Source organism: Theobroma umbraticum, unplaced genomic scaffold (assembly GCF_002168275.2).
Source record: "Theobroma umbraticum cultivar Fairchild unplaced genomic scaffold, ASM216827v3 scaffold_95.0, whole genome shotgun sequence".
Classification (NCBI taxonomy): Eukaryota; Viridiplantae; Streptophyta; class Magnoliopsida; order Malvales; family Malvaceae; genus Theobroma; species Theobroma umbraticum.
In genome coordinates this window covers 147,602-171,434 of record NW_018397257.1, presented here as the reverse complement: position 1 = coordinate 171,434, position 23,833 = coordinate 147,602, and the positions used below count along the sequence as shown (strand labels likewise).

Sequence of the window (23,833 nt, the reverse complement as noted above, 5' to 3'; positions counted from 1 at the left end):
TTTTTTTTTTTTTTTGGAAAATCACCTAGCGCCACGGCGCTACTTCTCTAGCGCTGCAGCGCTAAGCTCTCTGGAAGTTCATATCGTGAGCTTCCTTTCACCAGCATTGCAACCTTGTTCTCACAGTGCTGTAGCGGTCTATCAACTTCAAACATGATTTTCACCATGATCTGTTGCAAACTGGGAAAGGTGGTAAACATAAAAGTTGTAGTCCTATCTCTTAGCTTTCTAATGGCTTAAGAATTATGTCAATTGGACTTCAAGAGTGAAAGATATGCTCCAAATACTGCATCATGTTCAGTCCATGAGTACTGCTTCAATGCTCCAAATTAAACAAATATTTTGACCACAATCCGGTCAGAACTGGGTGAATTGGTAAACATAAATGTTGTAGCCCTTCTTCTTAGAATTCTAGTGGTCCAAGAATCACCTCATATAGAGTTTTGTAGAGAGAGATATGGTCAAAATACCAAAACATATATAAATGAAGCCATCACCATACTTGCACTGATTTTCATCAAATGAGCTTTTTTCATCAATTTCCTACAAAAGTCATAAGAGAAATTAGCAATAACTACTCTTAAAGTAATTTAAAACAAAATAACATAAAATTTAACTAAAATAATCAAATTAATCACTTAACAAGTAATCAAACTCAAACTAGAAAAACACCAAAAATGCTAAAATCTAAACCAAAAATCTGAAAGATCTAGCTACTTAAGCCCCTAAAATGTGTCAAAATATTGTGAATAAAAGTTAATATAAAGAAGCTAAAGGGTCATTGATCCTAATGTGTTGAAATTATTAACACAAAATGGCTGTGTAGTGCTCAAGCCTTCAGAGAAAATTAGAAAGAAATGATTTCTAGGTTTTGGAGCTGTAAAGAACCAAATGCAATCTAAGGTATATACAATAAGTAAAAGTCAATTTAAAAGAAGCCAAAAGGTTATGGGGCAAGGAATATACAATAAATCACACAGGAGATGCGTGTGGTAGTCTAGCTTTTGGAAAAAAATGGACAAAAAATGGTTTTGGAGGTGTAAAAGAAATGGTTTACAATTGCGAATTTGAATGGGTTTGTTAATTGGATTGACAGCAAAAAGTTGGAAGTTGTAATATGGAGCACATTGCTGCAGTCACTTTCAGTGGAGAAAAGGTGTTTCAGGTTAATTTCTGGAGAGGTCTTTTTTTGGAAAGAGGATAGAAAATACCTAAAGTTCTTAGTGTTAAAATTCCGGGGCAAAGGTGCTTGATTTTGTTTAAATAAGGCTGGTAGGGATCTATGGTGCGAGGCTGTTCCAGCATACTGAAGAGCGTTTTCTGACTTGTTTACAAAGATTGGGATTATGACTTTAGAGACACTGTGTTGAAATATGATATGATGTAGAAGATGGTAGTTGATTGTTTCAAAATGCTAGTTTCAAAACCCAAATCAGTTGAAAGGCTACAGGTAGTTTAGTTAACAGAACTTGGAAGCAGATGAGTAATCTTTGGATAATCAAAATCTGAGTTTATTTCAATAGTGTAATAACTACTGTTTAAAGAAGGTAAATTCTAAAATGTTGTGAACATCTGATGTAATAGTTAACCCTGACCTTGACAAAGTCAAGTTATAATGACTTAAAGAAATTGAAATATCTAGATTTAAGACTGTACATAGGTTATATTTGTATTGGTGAATGTTCATTCTCAAGCAACAAGGTAGCTGAGCAATCATCTCACTTCTGTTATCCCAAACAAATTGGCATTTGTATTGACCTTGTTGTGATTAATCTTAAATTACTGAGCATGCATGTCAGACTTATTTATTTATAGATTGACTGGTAAGAAACATGCGTTAATACACATATCAATATACACTATGGTAATGTTATACAATCTTTAGGAAAAGTCAATGCATTGCTTCTCTACTGAGAAAGCACCTTCCATGTAGGATCAAATTCAAGACCTCCTGTAATTAAAGAAGCAAAAGGATTTGGGTTTCAGGCAAAAACTTGATCTTTATCATTCCTCAATACTTCAGAATCATGTGCAATTTAATAATCACTTAATGTACATCATCATCGTTATAGTAGTTATTGCAGATTGGTGGAACATTTGGATGTACAAAATCATCTTGTTCAGCTTCTTGATTAGTGTTCTATATATTTTGATTACCACAATTTTCATTTTAAATCATCACATAGAATTTTCAAGAATTTGAGTCCATAGAAATGATGGATGAAATTCTTCTAGTCCGTAGAAATGTTAATAGAAATTCCAATATCTTTTTTGAGACTTTGTAGTCTACTTTGATGGAAAGTAATGGAATCCCTTTGTCTTTGAAATTAATTGTAGTAGAGAGTGGGATGGAGCAAAAGAAAATTCCTCTTGGGTACAAAATGCAGTCGATTCTAAAAGACTTGAAGATATAAGATTCTATTACAATAATCTTGTTATTTATAAAAAGATAAATCCTAAAATCCAAGTTCTTGTTTAGTTTGAATTTTTGTTTCTTAGTCTGTATATGATCAATGAATAACCAAATAACTAAGTTTGGACACCCTTTTTGATTTCCAGAAAAGTGGAGAACTGTTTTAAATTGTTTTCAACTAGTTTAACTAAGTTTGGAAACTTTTGATTTCTAGTTTTCCAAAATTGAAATACTTGCCTTATGTCATCTATAATGTTTAGAGCAAAAATGGAGATGGAAAATGGAAAGATTTTTTAAAACTAAATAGGCTCCAAATATGTCAAATGATAACCCCGGAGATATCTCTTCTTCAAATAATATGGTAGGTTGAATAAAATTAATTAAAAAGAAAATAAAATCATGTGAGATGACTAGCCTGGTGAATATTTCTTTGCCATTGGTCTCACATAAGCCAAAGGTTTAAAAGGGTTAATTATTGATTTGGTGCCCGTACTTATCAAATTGTAGATTTTGGTCCCTCTTCTTTGATTTTAACAAAGTAAGTCTTTGTATTTTTATTAAATGTTGGTTTAGTCCCTTATCAGTAAGCACCTTTAAATTGATGATGTGAACCATTGAATTGATGACATGGACTATAAATTTGGTGACATGGCTACTTTATTCTAATGTGACAAGTTACATGATAGTCTTTTTACCATTTGGAATGTGACACATAATTCCAATTGTCGACAAATTCATTTGTAGTGTTTTTTATTGAAAAAAATTCTTTTTAATTGATATTTCATGTTTTTAGTTGTCCAAAAAATGCCATGTAACTTGTAACATCATTAATTTGATGGTTCTCATCAGTTTAACTGTTCCGTCATCAATTTAATGGTGCTTATTTATAGAGTGACCAAAATCAACACTTAACAGAGATACATGGACTTAATTTATTGAAATATAAGGCAAGGGACCCAACTACCTGATTTCATTAGTACGGGGATCACATCTGTACTTTAATCACTTAAAAAGGTATAACTTTAAATCCCTTGATACCATTAGGGAATCTTGTTGGATGTTATGGACTAACATTGGATTTTAGGGTATCATGTTTCTAGGTGTTACCTCCATTGAAAGAGTTTTAGGTCCTACATTTGACACTAGGCTTTGGGTAGAGGTGGATGTGGCCGGAAGAGTGTTACCACCTGTTCCATAATCAACAATTGATTTTATTGGTGCATATATACATGGTGCTGTGTCCCTAAAACTTTGAGCTCATTTAGGTTTGGTGCGAATGCAGAAACATGATATGATGATGCTAGATATGGCTCTGCCCCTAGAACATTTATTGATTTATTTCACTTCTTTATCAGGCAACACCAGATATGGCTGTCACTCTTTTAGAACTTGCAAGGATCTTTGCTACTAAAGTTCCAGGGAAGATCGACGCCGATGTTTTACAACTTCTTTGGAAAGTAAGTTTCCTTTTAATTCTCTTCTATAATAAATTTTAACCTGTTGCTTTATCTGCCTTTACTTTTTGTAGAGTAAATTGCTCCCGTTGTCCCTAAAGCTCAACCCAAATATCATATTCATTCTAATAGTTTATAATAGCACATTCTATTCTCAAACTTTTAATTCTTATCGGAAACATCTTCTGTTAACTTACTGTTAAATAAACCATGAACTCACCAATTGGTAGACACGTGTTGCTTAGATGTAACTTCTAGCTGGCAGGAAGGAGTAAGCAGTTAGATAGATGGAGGGAGTTTTTTTTATACAAATTAGAAGTTTGAGAACGTAAATGTGACGTTCAAAATTGGTGGAACGAAAAGAATATTTGAGGCAAACTTTAGAAACAATGCATGAAATTTACTCTTTTTTGTAGGTTAATCATATACTTTGCACATATTATTCAGCTACCTGCTTCTAGCTGTCTGTCCTTTTTACATTTAAGTTTATCATCTTCTATGTACTAGAGTGGTGCCCCACAATTTTTTATTAAAAATAATTTTAAATTACATAATATTATAAATAATAATAATAATAATTAAAGAGACATAATTTTAAATTTAAAAACATTATAAATAATAGTAATAATGATAAATTAAAGATAAATATTTTAAAAAATCATTATTTTAAAAATATTTTCTCATGTCTTACTAAGCAAAATTTTTTATTTAAATAATTTTTTTGAAAACATTTGATTTTTTATATCTTAATATATGCTAATTTTGATATAATCATATTTTGTTAATTACATGGTTCTAATAGCAAAATCAAATTCATATTGAGAAAATATAATATTTTAAAAGTAATTATTGATAAGCTACATAATTGATACAATAAAATTATTAAAATAAAATGAATATTTTTTGAAAGTCAAAATAAAATGAATATTAATTACACTTATTAAAATTATTTTAGTTTTAATGATGAAATTTTCTAAGTAATCTTCAATTTTAATTAATACTATTTTATCTTATGCCTTTATAATTATTTAGAATTAATCCACTTTGTGATTCCTATCATGTCTTATTAAAAGTTAAAAATTTGTTTCACTTCAAACTTGGATGAAATCCCGAATATCCACCCAAATATATTTTTTTATATTTTTAGTTTATAAGAAATATATATATATATATATTCCCTAAAGGGGACAATAATGCACACAGTAAATTTGTGTGTGAGTATTGAGAGAATAGATCAACCCTCACTTTTTTATGCAGCAAAAGACAGCCAATCACTTACCAGAGTATTAAAAAAATAAAAAAAAACAGATAAAAAGCTCACATCATGTTCCAGGCGAGTGAACAACACTGTCCAATCACAACCCAACACTGTGGATGCTGACACGTGGCAAAATGAGGAAGCCGCTTCGGGGCTTCCTTTTAAGTATGTAATAGATTTGTTTGTATGCTTGTAGGTAATTTTATGTTAAGTTACAATAATATGCATTGATTTAGTGTTCACCCACTTTACCTATTTATAGTTAAAATATTATATAATTGGGGACAATGAAACATAGTATTGATTGATTGAATTATTGCTATATTATTAGACATGTCTTGTTGGAGCTGGTCCTGATGGGAAACATACAGCATTGGAAGCAGTCACTATTGTTCTTGACCTCCCACCACCACAGCCTGGATCAATGTCAGGATTTACATCAGTAGACAGGGTATCTGCATCTGATCCAAAGTCAGCTCTGGCATTACAGAGATTAGTCCAAGCAGCTGTAAGGATTGTTATTCAATAGAATTATGCTTGCATTTTCAGTCACTGCTATGCTAAAGTGAGAAGCTGTCAGGTGTGGTTCCTTGGGGAAAATGCTAATTATGCTGCTTCAGAATATGCTTGGGAATCTGCAACACCTCCTGGTACTGCATTAATGATGTTAGATGCAGATAAAATGGTTGCTGCTGCCAGCTCCCGTAATCCCACTCTAGCTGGTGCACTGACTCGACTCCAAAGGTGTGCTTTCAGCGGAAGCTGGGAGGTATGAGTTTCAACTGAGGTGTTTATTCTGTGGTTAAATCTTTATTTCCTGTATTGCTAGGGGAGTGAGATAAACATAGCATGATCTGTGCTTAGCCAGTAGCAACATTAACTAAGAACTATAATTGGCTTTAGATGGTTTCTAAGCATATGCTTGCATTACCTAATACGTGCTAGTGTGTAATATAATTATATTTTTCTGTCATATAGTTGACACTGTGGATCTATGCTTTTATGGGAATTCTCTATATTTTCCTTACAAATGGATAGGTTAATTTTTTGTAGTATGCATTATATCCACTTTTCCCTTTAGTTTCTCTCCTTACAGTATCCTCTATTTTCATATTCATAGGTTTTGCCTGGTAAGAAAGAAAAGTGAAAAGATAGAAAGTAAAACGAAGGGAATCTTTTATTTTGTAGGAATGATGTTTTCCTCTCACTGTTGTTTCCTACAAAACCTGGGTAAAACTCGTCTCTCCTCTTTTTCACACTGCTTTCTGTTTGGTACCAATTTTAGCCTTAGCTTATGGTGGGAACTAAGAGAAGAAGGGAATCAATGGAATTGGAAGGACAGGAAAAGAGTGCAAAGGTAAGATAAGTTTCCTATTGTTTGGATTACTGAAAAAGGAGGAAATGGGAAGGGATGGTTGTCTTCCTAGCCTTTTTGGATTAAAGAGTTTTAAGGGAAAGAAATGACAGCTTATTGTGTCCCTTCAACAATTATCTGCTTTATATGCTAAAAAGAAATAGTAAAATAAGGGAAATATTGTTTTATATAAATTGATTTCTTTTTAATAAGTTGAGGTTTAAAAATAAAAATGAAATTTGGAGGATTTTGGAGGGGTATATGTAGTCTTAACTCCCTCTATTAAAAGTTTTATAAGGAAAAGGTACCATTTCCCCTCCATTTCCTTCCATTTCCCTCCCCAATCCAAACAAATCTTTGGGTTTTCTACATTGTTGCACATCACAATCCAGTTTCTACATCGTTGCACATCACAAGCTTATTGCACATGCTTGTGGTTTTCTTATCCTCCCTAATCCTAAAAGAAATAGAACTCCTATTCACATTAGCAGTTCATTAAATATTTGTGTCTGAAAATAGAAAACTAACATACTTAACTCTTAGCAAAACCTAATGGGATAAGGAAAACCCTAAGATACTAAAACCTAATGCAAAATGTAAAATACTAAATACAAACCTAAACCTAAAAAAAATTACAATTAAACCAGTAAAATACAGCATAATAACAAATGAAAATTTTAAGTAAGTTAATACCTCAATTAGTTTCTTTGTATCATGCATCAAAGACAGTAGCTTGTGTGGCGTCAACCTGATGGATCATCTTGGTTTTGTTAGAATATTAAGGATGGCAATGGAGCAGGGCAAGCGCGGGGGTTGCCGCACCCATCCCACCCACCTAGACAACCAAGCCACCCTGCTCAAATTAACTTTTTTTAATAAAAATTGTTTTAGATGAAGTGTTAACACAAAATATTTATGTAACTTTTACCTTCATATCAATAGCTACAAAATTTTGAAAAAAAAAAAACATTTCAATTTAGACATTAACTTAACTATCATAATCTTAAAATGCAAATGGAAAGTCTGAATAACTCATCTTACCTTCATGAAACCCCTGATGTAGCTTTCTTTGAGTATTTAAACTTTTTTTGGCTATAATGGTTGTTCTAGTGTGTTGTTTATGTTGTCGCTGTTTGCCCTAAGCTTAGTCAGGCAATAAGCTATTTGGAGAAGGGCTGTGAAGAATTTGTTGTCCTGGTTATGTTTTCTCCAGCTTGCTCTGTGTAGACTATTGAATTGGTTACAGTTGTCCCCATTTTTGCTAGAAATGGTGTATCTTCGACTTTCTTGATCTTTAGAAGTGAGTCACTGTAGAGCCTAGGAGACAAATTTATATAATTTTCATTTTGTTGCTGGAGAGGTTGCCTTATAAAATGAAAGTTCTATGACATGTGACAGTAAAACTATTCATTGTAAATAATTACTTTTGGAATCTTGCAACTTTCTTTAGTTTTTGTTGATTGACATGAGCATTAAATTTTTTGATGTGATCCTTGGTAATCTTTTGCTTTGGCTATGATGGCAATGGCTTCTGTCATTCCTTATCATTGAAATTTATTTCATCATGTAAGGTACTACATGTGATGTTGCTCTAATTTCCAAGTTTCTGTATTCTGTTTGATTCATATGGACGTCTTAGGTTCGCATTGTTGCTGCTCAAGCTCTTACAACAGTAGCAATCCGGTCTGGTGAGCCCTTTAGGCTACAGATCTATGAATTTTTGCATGCCTTAGCACAGGGTGGTGTACAGTCTCAATTATCAGAAATGCATCTTAGTAATGGAGAAGATCAAGGAGCCAGTGGTACAGGGCTCGGAGTTCTAATTACTCCAATGATCAAAGTTCTTGATGAAATGTATAGAGCACAAGATGACTTGATCAAGTATGAGTGTAAAACTTTCCTGCTTAATGGCAATTTTCCTTTCCTTTCATAAAGATGAATGAGTTCCTATTGTCCATAATCAGGGAAATACGCAACCATGATAATGTAAATAAGGAATGGAAAGATGAAGAGCTTAAGAAACTATATGAAACCCATGAGAGGCTGCTGGATCTTGTTTCACTGTTTTGTTATGTTCCACGAGCGAAGTATCTCCCTTTGGGGCCAATAAGGTAAAACCTATTACATTTATTTGTAGTGGTAAAGGAAAAACAAGACTGTATCTTGTTTGAACAACTTGAAATTCATCATATGCTTCTGTTTTCATGTTTATGGTATTTCATTCTATTTGAAAGTCAAGTTTTTCTGACGGTTCTTTTTTCCCCTCTAATCTTTGTGAAGTGCGAAACTTATTGACATATACCGTACACGGCATAATATTAGTGCATCAACTGGTTTGAGTGATCCAGCTGTTGCCACTGGAATTTCTGATCTTGTTTATGAATCTAAACCGGCTGCTACTGAATCTGATACACTCGATGATGATCTAGTAAATGCTTGGGCAGTCAACCTTGGTGATGTCCCGGCACTAAACAGGGTAAGAAACTATACTTTATTTGATTTTGATTCTAGCATGCTTCTGTTTAAGAATTATGATTCTGAATTGAAACACCTAGTTGGGGGCCTTTGGGGATGGGAGGAAGGAAGGGAGGGGGAAATGTACAACTGTATGTGAGGCAGATTCACAGGACTAAATATTATAAGGATCAGTAATTTATGTTGGAGAAAAAGTGTTTCACAGATCAATTGGAAGGCTCTCTGAGGATTGAAACTATAAATAATATTTAAAATGATTGTGCTTCATTGTACAAAATGATGACTACCATCTGGAAGAATCCACTATGCAGTAACCAAACACCAAAATACTGCTTAGGAAATGGTTTTCATTTAGATAACCTCTGGAGGCTCTTATTACTTCTTGACAAGTTCTTGATATCTCTCCGATGTGTTCCGTATAAGAGTTGAGAATTGAACGTAGTATCGGTTTATGTAATCCAGTATTATGTGAAGAAGCAAAAACTAAGGGGAGTCTCCACATTGAGTTTGAATTGACATATTCATTAGCTCTTGTTTGCATGATATGGTCATTTACTTTTATACTAGAACCTGAGAAATTATAAAGGAATCAAGTGTTTTACTAGTGCTGCTAATCACTAAAACAAAGCTGCTTTGGTTGGTCGGGCTAAAATAGTTCAGCAGTCAACATTTCCAAATTTTTTGTTGGTGGTATGTGCACAATCCTTGCTGTAAAGATCCTTTAAGTACCCAATAACCATCTCCCTCAATATGTATACGGGTAGGTGTTGTTACGCTGTTCATGCATAACGAGCGTGGCTGTTTCAAGTTCCAACTTAACAGGAAATTGAGTGCTGAGTTTTACTGGGGAGGGACTTCTTTGAAGGTACTTGATGTAGTAGGGAAGTAGGAGGTATTAAAATAGAAATGTGGCTGAAATTGATATAGAATTGAAGTTCAAGGAGAAATATTAGTGTTGTAGAACCAGTGAATGGTACAAACAAAATAATATGGCTACTGAAATTGAGCCTAAATGGCGTATATGCTAGGCTACAGCAGCTTTTTAGTTTTAGCCTTTGATGACAAATAATCCTCATCTAACCTTGCTAGTCCAAACTCGCTAAAAGGTTACACATGAGGCACCCAACCATTTAATTTAAAGGGTAAATTACACTTGCACTGCTTCTGGTTTAAAGTTTTCCTATTTGACACCTTTGTGATATTTTTCACCACATTTGGCACCTTAGGATCCAGTTCTGTTCCCAAAGGGGATTATGTCATTAATTTCACCTGAAAAGTTGTAAGAATGCCCTTAAGGGTGAATGAGAACAATACTTTTTGAATGTGATGTCATGGTTCTAGAGGATAGCCATGAATAATAGATCAGGAAAGATGTCATGGTCCTAGAGGGGAGCCATGAATCTCGCAATAGCTGTGTGCTGGAGTGAGACTGGGTTTAAGTGTTCACACTATTTTTAACTTGTGAGGTGCCTTTTGCGGGACAAAATCGTGAGGCCCAATGGGCCAAAGCAGACAATACCTTGCAGGTTGGTGTGGACCATGATGGTATTAGATCCGGCTGTGGGGTACTAGCAATGTGCCGTTGAGGACAGTGGGTCCTTGTTGGAATGGGGGAAGACGTCACGATTCCAGAGGGGCGCCATGAATCCCACATCGGGGAGGATGGCATGGTCCTAGAGGAGAGCGATGAAATCCACATCAATTGTGTACTAGGGTAAGACTTGAATATTTAAGTGTTCACACCAGCTTCAACTTGTGAGGCACCTTTCGTGAGATAACATTAGGCCAAAGCGGACAATACTTTGCAAGTTGGTGTGGACCATGACATGAGGTATTTTTGTAATTTTATAGGATAAAACTAACAACGTAACCAACTTTGGGATTGGTACTGAACCCTATGGATGCTAAAAGTGAAAAAAAAAAAAGGATTTTATGTGGAAAAACTTGAAATAGTGTATTTAATTTACCTTAATTAAAGTTTAAAACATAATTATTTACTATAGGTTGTAACATAGCAAATTCTTCGATGCTTCTCCATTACTATTCTAGTTCATCGTTTGGCAGAGAGCATTCTTGGTGTTATCATAAACTGTTTTTATGCTTGTGAGCTTTGATAATTTGGAAGGGACCTTTGATATCTGTGGGGATGCATTACCTCCCAAACATGATAGGAGCCTATTAGGTTTTATGGAGTACCATTCTTGCATTTAAATGGTCAAGCTCATTTTTTGGATGGTTTTGACCCTGCTATTAAAGCTTGCGCCATTCTTTTTTATTTCCATTTTTATATCTAATTTTACCAATAAAAGGTGTGATATCTTTAGCCTATATTATGTTTAATTGTGAACTGCACAGAACACACTCTAAACAGTCTCACGTAGGTCTGAGGATGATCTACAAAAGTTTTTCTTGTGTAATAATGTTTGTGTCGAGAGAGAAGTTCCAATGTTACTTTTCAGGAGCAAATGAGGCTTAATTCTATTGTTGTGAAGAGAAATTCCAATGCAACTATATCTTTTTAGTCGTGACAACTAATGTTCCAAGTGAGGTTCACGTCATCTCTACTGTATGCTAGGTCAATGAATTTCTGGCTGGTGCTGGAACTGATGCTCCAGATGTTGATGAGGAGAACATTATCTCCAGACCTTCTGTTAGTTACGACGATATGTGGGCCAAGACACTTTTGGAGACTACAGAAATGGAGGTATGAACTCTGCCAAATCCCTCTGAAGTTGGTTGGTATAGGTTGAGTTGGACTTTTGAACTATGTACACTTCCTAGCTATTTGAGATATTTGACTCTTTCAGTGGCTATCTGAATGCAGGAAGACGATGTCAGATCATCAGGATCATCTTCTCCGGAGTCAACCGGATCAGTTGAAACTTCCATATCATCCCACTTTGGTGGAATGAGCTATCCTTCATTGTTCAGTTCACGGCCAACTACTTATGGGGCTTCACAACCTGCGGTATATATAATGCAGTCAATATTCTATTTCAATAATATATGGCTATTGAATTTAGGTGCATAATTTTTTCTGTAAGTGTAAGCTGGACCAGTGTTTAGATGATCCAGTAATTCTTTTGATATACATAGGGTAGAAGTAGCCATTCATTCATTCTAGTTTCTGGAAGGATGGGTTACCTACTAACTTTAAGCAACAGCCACTTGATTTTTTTTATTTATTCATGGGTTGATTAGAAACTAGTGCTGATGAGTATGCCTATTTGATTGTACTATCCTTTGATTTTATAAAGTGATGCTTCCCTCTACTATTAGATATGCCCTTAATTTGCTGTTAAGATAATTGTTTTGTTTGAAAGAAAAGCTTATGTCCAATTTAATATATATGGCCCAAAGTAAACGATTAATTATGTATGATTATTATGTATTGATTTTCAATGAAACCTTTATTCTTTTCCAACTATATAATCATTTTTAGACTAAGCTACAAAGAGTGATTTCCAATGTCTTAATATAAAAGCGATGTGTTACATAATCAAATTATGAGGTGGTAATATAAATAACATGGAAGGTTAATGCATGCTTCTGTTTTTAGTTATTCATTAGTGATGTTACAGTACAGCTGGTAGCATTGTGCCCCCTTGAAATTTCTAAGTTCCTGCCTTAACTGTTAAGGGCTCTCTTTCCTGTGTAAGATACTATACTCATAGTAGTAATTCAAGTAAATGTAAGGGCAGCGCATCCTTTACAAAGGGTAGGGTAAGCCCCTGACAATGCTACAATTGGCCACCCTTCTTAGTGTCATAATTTTCAACTATATAGAGCTCAGCTCAAATGGGAATGGGACTGTCTGCGCTAACAGATACTCTTGCAAGCATATATATATTGAAGACTATCAATGCATTTACAGCGTGATTGCTGCTTGACGTAAGGTACAAAATTGTTTATTGGTGCATGTGCGTGTTCATGGAGCTGGGTGCGTTGTTCTGGTAGCAAGAACTCTGCTTGTTAATAGTTAACGAAGTGAAATGAACTGTTTCTGTTGTCATTGTGGTTGTTCTTATCATTTTTCCATTTTGACATGGCTCAATTTCTCTAGCAGGAGAGATCGGGGGGAAGCAGATTTAGCAATCCTTCATCTATGTATGAGGGCCTTGGTTCTCCTGTAAGTGTTCCTTTGCCTAAGCAATCTATTAATGTATCTGCTGATTTATGGTTTAGTTCTAATTCATCAGACACTCTCAGATTAGAGAAGAGCCTCCACCATACACATCACCTGGCAGGGAACAGTATGAGTCATTTGAGAATCCCTTAGCTGGGCGTGGGTCCCAGGGTTTTGAATCCCAGGATGATGATCGCTTGTCTTCTGGAAATCCGCAATTTGGGACAGCATTGTATGATTTCAGTGCTGGTGGAGATGATGAGGTAAGTTGACTTTTTGCTACCTGGGATTTGTCTTCAAATTAGAACTTATATTTCATTGTTCTCAACAGTTGTGCTTGCGTGTGTTTCAGCATGAAACCTGCTTTTAGTTCTTTCAGTTTCTGTGGGAAGTTGTGTATTAAGATTTTGTTATATAGCTGTGTAGACGTTTGAATTAAATAGGTTTTTGCCATGTGATTTATCTGAGTATTAATCTTGCTGCTATAAGTCAATCATCTCTATTTGATTTGGATGCCTATCTGCAGAAAATTAATTCATGGTTTCCTTGATTGCAGTTGAGTTTAACAACTGGAGAAGAGGTTGAGATTGAGTACGAAATTGATGGATGGTTTTATGTAAGTACTAAAAGAGAAGCTTTCAATTATGGCCATGGTTAGATATTAGATAGTCTAATATCTTTTAATGGTTCCGTTATGGAGTACATGCTGCTAAATTTTGACTTTTTGTTTTCCTTTTCCTTTCGTACCATTCCAAATATTGTCTTATCTTTGCTATAACTAGCTTAAATATGAAGTAGACTATTATGCTTGAGAAGTTTGTGGTATGGCTAAGGTACTGATTTCCCATACTTGCTGCAGGTGAAGAAGAAAAGGCCCGGCCGGGATGGTAAAATGGCTGGGTTGGTTCCTGTTCTTTATGTCAGTCAAACTTAAGTTGTCCATGTCATAATGGAATTTTATTCTTTTCTGCTCAGATAATTTTTTTTGAAAATTTATGATTATAAAGTTTTTCTTGGCAATCTACTAATATTTCTCGAGCATGAAACTTGACAGAAAAATCGGCAGTGTGCTGACTTTTGCTGTTTATATGTTGTTGTATGATGCATCATTCAATAGGTTATTTCCTATGTTTGGTTTCATAAACTATGGAAGAATTTAGTTAGCTTTTCTTTTTCTTGTTTATGTACTCGTTTTGGAGGGAGAGACTTGTATCGGTTGTGCACATAAAGTTTTAAGTCAATTTCATATGCATCAAATCGATTGAAAATATTAATCTTTTTTGAAAATGTGTTTCATAGTTAAAATGAATAGGTATTTTCTATTAATGTCAAATTTGGAATGCATGAACTAGGTGAATAAATTATAAATCATATGAAATAATTTAAAATTTAAAATTATTATTATATTATTGTATGTGGATCTCTTTTACATAATATATATTACTAAACTAATGAAATTATCAGCTTTTGCAAAACTTTTGTGAGATGAGCCATTACAAACTTAAATCTTATAATTTACAAACTTGTGTACTTGCAGCACTTATACTAACACGTAGTGATTATACTAACCTCAACCAAACCTAATAGTGTTATAAATTGTGAAACTTTAATTTTTTATTATGTAGAACTTAGAAAATATAAACCTTTTATGAACTATATTTTGGTTGTGATAATTGGATGGGTTTTCCAACCATTTGATGTTAAAATTCTTCAAAATGTGGTGTCATATTTGTGGATGATCGATCCCTAGAGGTATTATGGGTCAAGTTAGCTACTGGAAGTATCAAGCATTGATCCTTGAGGAAGGGAGGATCAATCCCTACTTAACAAACATTTGGAATAACTTCTGGAAATACCAAAGATCGACCCCCAACTTGAGGTTAATGGGTTGATCCCCAACAACTTGGTAGAAAATAAAAGCTTGAGGATCAACCTTTAAAGGTTAAAGAGCACTCGAGCATTTTGGCTTATTGATTGATGCATTATCCTCTTACTTAAAGAGTAGAGTTCGAATCTCTCCTCTCAATTATAAAAAAATATCCCTTAAGGTTTAGTGAAAAAAAATATAAGCCTTAACTCAAGTCATTTTTTTTATTGTTCATTCATTTAGTCTAAAATTAGTCCATAGTAGGCCCTAAACCCTCTCACAACCTCTTAAGAACCCATCTATTAAAGATCTAACCTTCCAAACTTGAATCTAAGATAAGATTTAGCATTTTTGGATTGGAAACTTATGATTATAACATAACTTTATATTTCTACGAATTTCAACATATTATCCCTTTATTGAGCCAAGGATTTTGGGGATTTTGATTCTTCAAAAAGGTTATGCAAGTGAGGATACTCAAAGTTGTTTAATATATGGTTTTGGTTTAAAGTTTGGAAACTTATTGGAATTTTAACAAAGGATATTCGATTACTCGACTAGTTTTGGAAATGGGTTTTGCTAGAAACTAGGAGACTCATGATAGGATTTATTGTGCTAGGTGATTGTTAAAGCTCGAAATTTTAGACGAGTAAGATTTTGGCAACTCGAAGCTTAGGAAAGTCTAATGATTCACACACATTAAGTGACATGATTGAGCATGAGGTCAAATCTTAGCACTAGCACATATAGAATGGTGGGCTATTCAACAATCACATCCATATTATTATAGGTGGGTATCTACTCAACTTAGGCATTCACCTAACCATACATTAATTGTACCTCATATATCCATTATAGGAAATTTGAATGAAAAAATTTAAAAGAGCTTGTCCTTATTGAAAATTAATATGTAGTAGAGATATTCTCATAATAGGTTCAAAAACTTCATTGAAAACATTTGTGCTCAAACATTTAGATTTATTGAAATCAATATGGCATTGAAATCGTTTATGTTAATCAAGGTGATAAATCATGCTTGGCGTTTATGTTAAAGCTCGAAATTTATATGTTAGTAATACATATAAATCATAATTAAATGTCAATTTGATAATTGATTTATATTTATAGATCATGAGTGGTATCTAGCAACACATCATGACCATCCAAATGTTAAAAAATCAATTAAAGAATTTGACAAAGCCCTTCAATGATAAGCCTTTCAGTGTAATGTAGTTTTTTCATCAAATATCTTAAATATGTTATAAAGCATGGCTCAGTGTCTACTTATAACATTTCATATTAGTTCTCATAATTCATGACTAACTTCTTGAATTTAGGAAACTAACTTTGCTTAAATTTATCATACTTTAGTCAAAGATTTTATATAAGTTAATTTAGAATTGAGAACAAGTGAGATATATTCTCTCATATCACTTGGAATGATGAATCTTCTCTTGACCACCCATCCACCTTCGTATGTTTCATGGCATACTTAAAACCACTCTGTTTAGGCACTTGATCGCCTTTAAACTCGAAAGGGTGAAATCAAAGAATGTCAATTCGGATACGAGATGACCTAGTGTCTCAAGTTCAAGGACTAGTTGCACGACTATCACATAAGAACATATTCCATAGACACTTAAATGAAATGTCAAATGGAGTTCTCATAACAAGTCATGTTCAATGAACTTTTTCTTTAATAAGCACCCACATGTTATCCTCAAGTATCCCATATACTCTAGTCTATGAGATCGATTGATTACTTCCCAAGTAAGAAGGCTTAACATCTACCAATCTTTAAGCATTTTCAATGCCCTATTTTGACAATGCAAGGACTAAGAACAATTTTAGGAACATGGTTTTGATGCATAATGATACCATAATTGTAACAAATTTACAATTCTCTTACAAGGTCTTTTTTCTCCATGAGCTTTATCCAATTAGTATCTAATATTATTGCACAAACATGAAGGAAAGCCTCTATCATATATAGTTATATGATTAAGTATGCATTAAATGATAATAAATATTTCTTGACTAATCTAATTAGCTTAAGGGTATATACCAACAACTAGTGTGGATGGTTAGATGCCACCTTGAGAATGGAGGATAGATGTCATATCCCATTTTCTAGAGGGATCGTGATCGACACTAAAAGCTACATGTGTATGGCCCATTAGACCTTAGCAAGTCTTTTTACATCATTCAAACATCATTTAATCACAATAGACTCATTTGGCATCATCATCGTCATACATACATAAGCATAGATCATCATAAACATAAAGGTAAAATACCTTGACCTCCATAAATTTTGATTTAAATTATACGGAGGTCCATTAGTTTTCAAAATAAACACTTTGCCCTAAGAGCACAAACATCGTTAATAAAAGTTGTAAAAAGACTAAAATGTTTTTTTTTATTTATTAATTTAAAAAATTATTATTATATTTTAAAAAATTTTAAAAATTAAAAAATTAAAAAAAAGAGTATTGATCGGCCAAAAGATGGGAGCACCAATGCTCTTAAGGAAGGGGGGCACCTAGTGCTCCCTAGATGGGTAGCTCTGACAAGGGCTCCTTTGGGGAGCTTCGGTGCTCCTCATGGGGAGTTATTTTTAATTAAGAAAAATAATAATAAAATAATATAATAGTAATTATAAAAATTAATTAAGGGTAAATCAAAGTGAGATTTTGGCTATTTTTCACTTTAGTGGGGTTTTCAATCTTGCAAAGATTGGTGATTCACCTTAGTGGGGTATTTAACTTTGCCATGATTGGTGTCCGTCACAACATCATCATCACCATAAAATAAAATGTCATCAAGACGCTAAAGTCATCAAAAAGATGATCATAAGTTCAAGATTGTAGAACTACGTCATCAAATTCAAGAATTACAAGAGCAACTCACAAGACATGATGTTTCTTGAATCAATAATAGCAGATCTAGTAATGAAGAGGATGAAATCAACCTTTTCCATCAAAATATGTCCTCTAATGATGAAATACCTATACATCAACTGAAAATCGTTGCTACCAAAGACTTGGGAATCAAAGTCGACATTTCTAAATTTGAAGGAAGAATTCACTCTGATGACTTCTTTGACTAGCTCTAAACAGTCGAAAGAGTTTTTAAGCTCAAGGATATTCTTGATGAAAAACGTGTGAAGCTTGTTGCAATTAAATGAAAGAAGCTTCCCTCAATTTTGTGGAAAAATCTCAAACGACAACTAGAAAAAGAAGGTCACAACACGATCAAGATATGAGATAAGATGCGTCAAGAATTCATGCGTAAGTTCCTTCCTGAGCATTACCGATAAGAAATTTTTATCAAATTTTATAACCTGAGGCAAAAATTAATGTATGTGGAAGAATAGACAATAGAGTTTGAACAACTTTACATGAAGTGCGATGTCATGAACTTGAAGAGCAAACTATAGTTCGTTATCTTAGGGGTCTCTATAACGATCGCTCCTTGATCGTTACCGGCGTCTGAGTCTCGCTGGGGAACCCACCAAGTCTCGAACAAGCCTTACTTAAAACATTAGTCATTACCTCATATTCATACCATCAATCTATAAAATTATTTCGATTAATAAAACTCTTTGTAAAGAGAATTGAATAATGATCTTTATAAATTGAATAAATCTTTATTCCACATAATCATAAAGGATAATACATCAAAACTTATAATCTCCAAATGTACATTTGCATTGACACAACTGTCTAATTTCATAATAATTTACATTATGAAGATTCGACCTCTAATAGCGGAGTGACTCGAAATAAAGTGTTATGAGATGCCTTTACCTATCCGCGGTGGACTGAAATTACCGATGAATGCACGCTAGGCTGATCACTATCTGCAAAAGGAAAATAAACGGGTGAGTCTCACGGACTCAGTGATCATCGGCTCCGTGAGCAAGGTTGCAGATGGGAAACAAGCGTAAGGTAGATAAGTTGAATAATAAAATCGGAATATCAAATCATAGTCTTAAGAAACCAAATCATAAGTAAGATATTTGTGCCTTGTAAAAATAATGACGTAATTCATAATGCAATATTTCACTTGGCAAAATGATGCCGAAAACAATGTTACGAAACTAAGTTCAAACATCAAAAACATTACTTGCTATACAAATATGAATAACGATATAAAGTATGCACTTTCCCAAAATATGTGACATGTAAAGAAATCAACTGTACGGCCTGGTAAAACACCTCATGTTCGTCAAATAAGCACTGAAAGCTTTTATTCACATCAGGGGAGCTGCAAGGAAATCTCAAATCTCCACCATGCAAAAGAGTATGCATCGAAAACTCACAAGGCTCTCGAGTAGGTAAGTATAGTAATCACTCGTGGATCCATTTTCATGTAATAACATCCGGGAGCTCTGCTCCACCAAATTCTCATAGCCATGACAGTCTTGACGATGTTGACCTACATCGGAGAAATTAAGCAGTCGCAACTGCGAATATCACTAGTGGCCTAGCCACATATAACAACCCCTGGCCTTGCCATGTAAATCACAGACTATGGCCCCAGCCACGTCTAACTGTCTGTCGGTGACTCAAAAGTTCTCTAGTTAGAGCTCACTTGTGCACAAGGGTCACACTTAACTGAAGTGACAGCCGGCCTACTCTCGACGCTCTTGGTTTAGCAAAACCATTTTTAAAACCAAATCAGGTTTTACAAAGCTTTTCCTTTTAAATCCTTTCAAATCAAGGTTTGATAACCCCTTTGAAATTACTTCTCAAGTTAAATGGCATGGTGTAATCACTTGTACGAAGATCGGAATAAAACCGAAGCTCAGAACTTTGCATTTTACATCATTTAACAAATGATCTTAGCTATGCATATCACACAAAAACACAAGGCACAGATTTTGATACAAACATCGTGAAAGGCTTGTTTCCTAGTTTCAAAAGCTCTTTACATATATAGTTTATCTATAGTTATGTCCAAAACTCTTTTGAAATAATTTGCACCCACAAACTTCCTATAGTTTCTACTAGCTCATGCGTTCCACCATAGCAATACATAAATTGTTGTAAATCCATTTAAAATTGCCTAACAAGGCTAGCAGCTCATGCTATCTACAATTGCACTTAGGAAAACCATCAATATTTACTAACGTAAATCATTATATATAGCACGAAGATTTTTAAAATAGGCACCTCTACTCACCTTACAATAGAGGGACGCTACGTCGGTATTGATTCGGGAGTGTATTTAGCTAATTCCACTCACCGGTTACCCCATTATCTCCTTTGGCATGCCACCACAACACACTTTCTTTAGTCATGCCCTTCCTATCAATCATATAAACTCTATACACTTAATTTATTCGCATGCATGGCAGCACATCAATCAATAATGTCATAGTTTTCATTAATCCTTACTCATAATCATTTAACATACAATCCATATACTATCAATTAACCAATGCCAACACATCACCATACAATCACATTACATGCTTACCTTTCGGTTTTAGCTTGAGTTCCACACATATAGTTCATAATTTCCTCACATCCATGGTCACCATGGCTGCCACAAACATAGGCAACCAATATACATATCATTTTCCTTGTTTACTTGTAATTTCAAGACTAAAATACTTACCCATAGCTTGTCTAGTTCCAAAATCAACATGCATTCCTAGATTAATCCACATGCATGCATCCATTTCTTTCAAATCTTGGAGAACCTTTGCTGCCACAAACATACTCACACCAATACCAACTCATTTCGTCAAGAAATCATAACCAAAAATCAAAATTTTACTTACCTTCCTTGTCTCGGGTTCACTAGGCCGAACCTTCACTTTCTCTTTTCTTCTTCCCCCTTTCTTCCTTTCTTTCTTTCTCCCCTTCTCTTCTTACTTGGGTATGAACGGACCTTCAATGCATAAGCTTTGAAAATGACTTTGTTTTCCCCATTTTGTGCTCACATGCGGGGATTGCCCAATGTTACTTGCTTTTTACGTTATTTTCCTTCCTTTTCTCTTTATTCTCTCATGGGCAGATTGCCCAAAGCTTCATGCCATTTTGGCATGTTTTCTTCTCACTTTTATGTGGCAAGAGCACAAGGCAAAAGCCTTTAAAATCCTTCCACCTGCCACACCCATTTTCCACACCTTTTCATTCTTTTATTTCTTGATTCCTTTATTCCATTCTCTCTTTTTATTCCTTTATTTATTTCTTATTCTGATTGGACCAACTCACTCCCCACTCACATTTCATGCACAAATTGCCCTTTTGGCTCATTAGTCCAAAATCTATCTTAATTATCCTCCATCGACCACCTCATTTTCTTATTATTATCATTTTTTTTATTTCCTTTGCCACCTATTTCTACCAATTTCACTTTTCTCATTTGACCACCAAATGCACCAATATTGTTTCATGCATATTATTCCTTACCAATAGCCTTTGCCGTCCCATGCACCTATAAGATTTCATGCATTTTTCCAATCTTGGATCCTATTTGACCTCCCTCAAGACCAATAAGTTTTCATGCAACCAAATTATTCTTTCTTTTTCTTTCAAATCGCATTTTCACTCTTACTTTATTTACCATGGGCTATCTTTGCCAAACCATGATTTTTTTTCACTTCAATACTCTTTATTCTTTTCCTTTTAATCAACTATCACATGGTAGGGTCCCACATGTCTCCCACTAACTTTTACTTTTTATGCACACTATAGTTTGCATGTAATATTAACTTTCACATGTACATCTCATATATTACATAACTTAACTCTTCTTGATTAGTTAATATCCATTTAACTTCAACTATTATAAATTACATTTAAGTCCTTAAACTTTTCTTTATTTACAATGTGACCCTTTGAACTTTTCATCATTCACAATTTAGTCTTTCTAACATGTTTTAAACTTCAATTTCCTCCTATTTTCTTTCCTTTACATGTGTACAAAGATATTATAAGGTTTGCACCCTATCAAGGTGTCACCATAATATTTAAATATATACTTATCTGCTCATTCTCTATTTAATAAAGGCATGCGGGCCTACTAACATCGTTTTTCTTCAAAATTCATTTCTACTTCTTCTCCCCCACTTAAATTAGTCATATTCTTCTTTTTCATGACTAACTTCAATCACAGATAAAATATTCATATTTTAATATTATTTTATTAAAAAATATTATTTTATTTCAAAATTTTCATCGGGACCCAAAATGTCTCACTTGTCTCGGTTCAGTTCAGAATTGCCTTTTTATCTCACTAATTCATCCTCGGCAAGCTATTATTATTTAATTATCATGTTCTAGTGTATGGAGTATTTTATTTTAAAATATTTCTCTCGCCTATCACTGCTCTTTCGCACTTAAATTTAGGTCCATCAACCCTCTGTCTCGTCGATGAGATCATATTGGCTCTTATACTACGGTACGGGGTGTTACAGTCTCAATGTTGAAATTGTAGATATTTTTCAACAACAACCATATTGGAAGTTAAATGATGTCATCAAATTAGCATTAAAGGTTGAGAAGCAATGATCATAGAAAAGCTTTATGAGTTCATCTAAATAAAAAGATTCCACCTCAAATCATGAGAGACAAAGTTCAGCCACTATTTTGCCTATAATGGTAAACTCTTTCAAAATTGTAAGCAACAATAATAAAGAGACTACTTCTACTCGTGCTTCTAATGTCAACAAGAAGTGCTTCAAATGCCAAGGATTTGGCCATATTGCTTTTGATTGTCCAAAACAAAGAATTATCTTCTTAGTAGAAGAAGAAGTTATAGCATGGAAGAAGTAAATGATAAGCTAGAAATATTTAACAATGAAGAGATAGTAGAAGTTTATGCTGACTATAGAGAAGCTCTTGTTCTTCATAGTAATCTCAACACAGCTATGATGGTTAAAAATGAAAGTTGGCTTCGTCACAACATATTCTATACAAGGTGTACATCCTAAGGGAAGGTTTGTAATGCCATTATTGATAGTGGAAGCTATGAGAATATTGTTGCCAACTACATGGTGGAAAAGTTGAAACTTTCAACTGAAGTACCTCTTCATCCTTACAAGCTATAATGGTTAAGAAAAGGAAACAAAGTTAGGTAACGAAGTGTTGCTGTCTTCAATTCTCTATTGAAAATAAGTATCAAGATGAAATCTGGTGTGATGTTATCCCAATGGACGCATCCCACCTATTGTTGGGATGCCTATGGCAATATGGTTGTTGAGCTCACTATGATGGATACAAGAATACTTATTCCTTCATTAAGGATGGAATAAAAATTATGTTAACTCCATTAAAGCTAGAAGACTGACCAAAGAGACGAGAAAAATAAAGCACTCATCACTATGTCTAGCACAAACAAAGCTTATGGTGAGTCAAGCCTCTTATACCTCTTATTAGTTTGTGAGGAGAATGAAGTATCTTCTCCTTTATCTAAAGATGCCAACCCCATAATTGAGAAGTTTTGTGATATTCTACTTGATGAGAAAGCTGAAGGACTACCACCAATGCGAGATATTCAGCATGCCATTGATTTCATCCTTGGTTTTGTAATTCCAAACAAGCTTACTTATCGCATAAGTCAACAAGAGCATAAGGAGTTACAACATCAAGACAAACAACTTTTGTAAAAAGGCTTGGTAAGAAAAAACGTCAGCCTCAGTTTTGTTCCTGCTTTATCAATTCCAAAAAAAGATGGAACATTGTGTATGTGCATTGATAGTTGTGTCGTGAGCAAAATCACTATCAAGTATCATTTTCCCATTCCTAGACCCAATGATTTGTTTGATCAATTGCATGGTGCTATTATCTTCTCCAAGATCGATCTGCATAGTGGTTATCTTCAAATTCGAATACGATTAAGAGATCAATAGAAAATTGCATTTAAAACTCA

General features: G+C 34.1%; 1 protein-coding gene across 4 annotated transcripts in view; it reads left to right on the top strand.

Moving 5' to 3' along the window:
* LOC110413025 (SH3 domain-containing protein) overlaps positions 1–14,224 on the top strand; it is a 35,032-nt gene extending 20,808 nt beyond the window's left edge. For 2 of the 4 annotated variants that reach the window (XM_021423735.2, XM_021423733.2), the window contains exons 16-27: positions 3,769–3,870; positions 5,457–5,633; positions 5,706–5,894; positions 8,119–8,360; positions 8,444–8,590; positions 8,760–8,955; positions 11,530–11,658; positions 11,779–11,922; positions 13,021–13,083; positions 13,164–13,343; positions 13,637–13,696; positions 13,940–14,224. In XM_021423735.2, the coding sequence (XP_021279410.1) occupies positions 3,769–3,870; positions 5,457–5,633; positions 5,706–5,894; positions 8,119–8,360; positions 8,444–8,590; positions 8,760–8,955; positions 11,530–11,658; positions 11,779–11,922; positions 13,021–13,083; positions 13,164–13,343; positions 13,637–13,696; positions 13,940–14,014 (1,704 nt within the window). In that variant the 3' untranslated portion in view covers positions 14,015–14,224. Of the gene's footprint in view, positions 1–3,768; positions 3,871–5,456; positions 5,634–5,705; positions 5,895–8,118; positions 8,361–8,443; positions 8,591–8,759; positions 8,956–11,529; positions 11,659–11,778; positions 11,923–13,017; positions 13,084–13,163; positions 13,344–13,636; positions 13,697–13,939 lie in introns of all 4 variants that reach the window. The other 2 variants (XM_021423734.2, XM_021423732.2) reach the window with 1 other exon arrangement.
* The last annotated feature ends 9,609 nt before the right edge of the window (positions 14,225–23,833 follow it).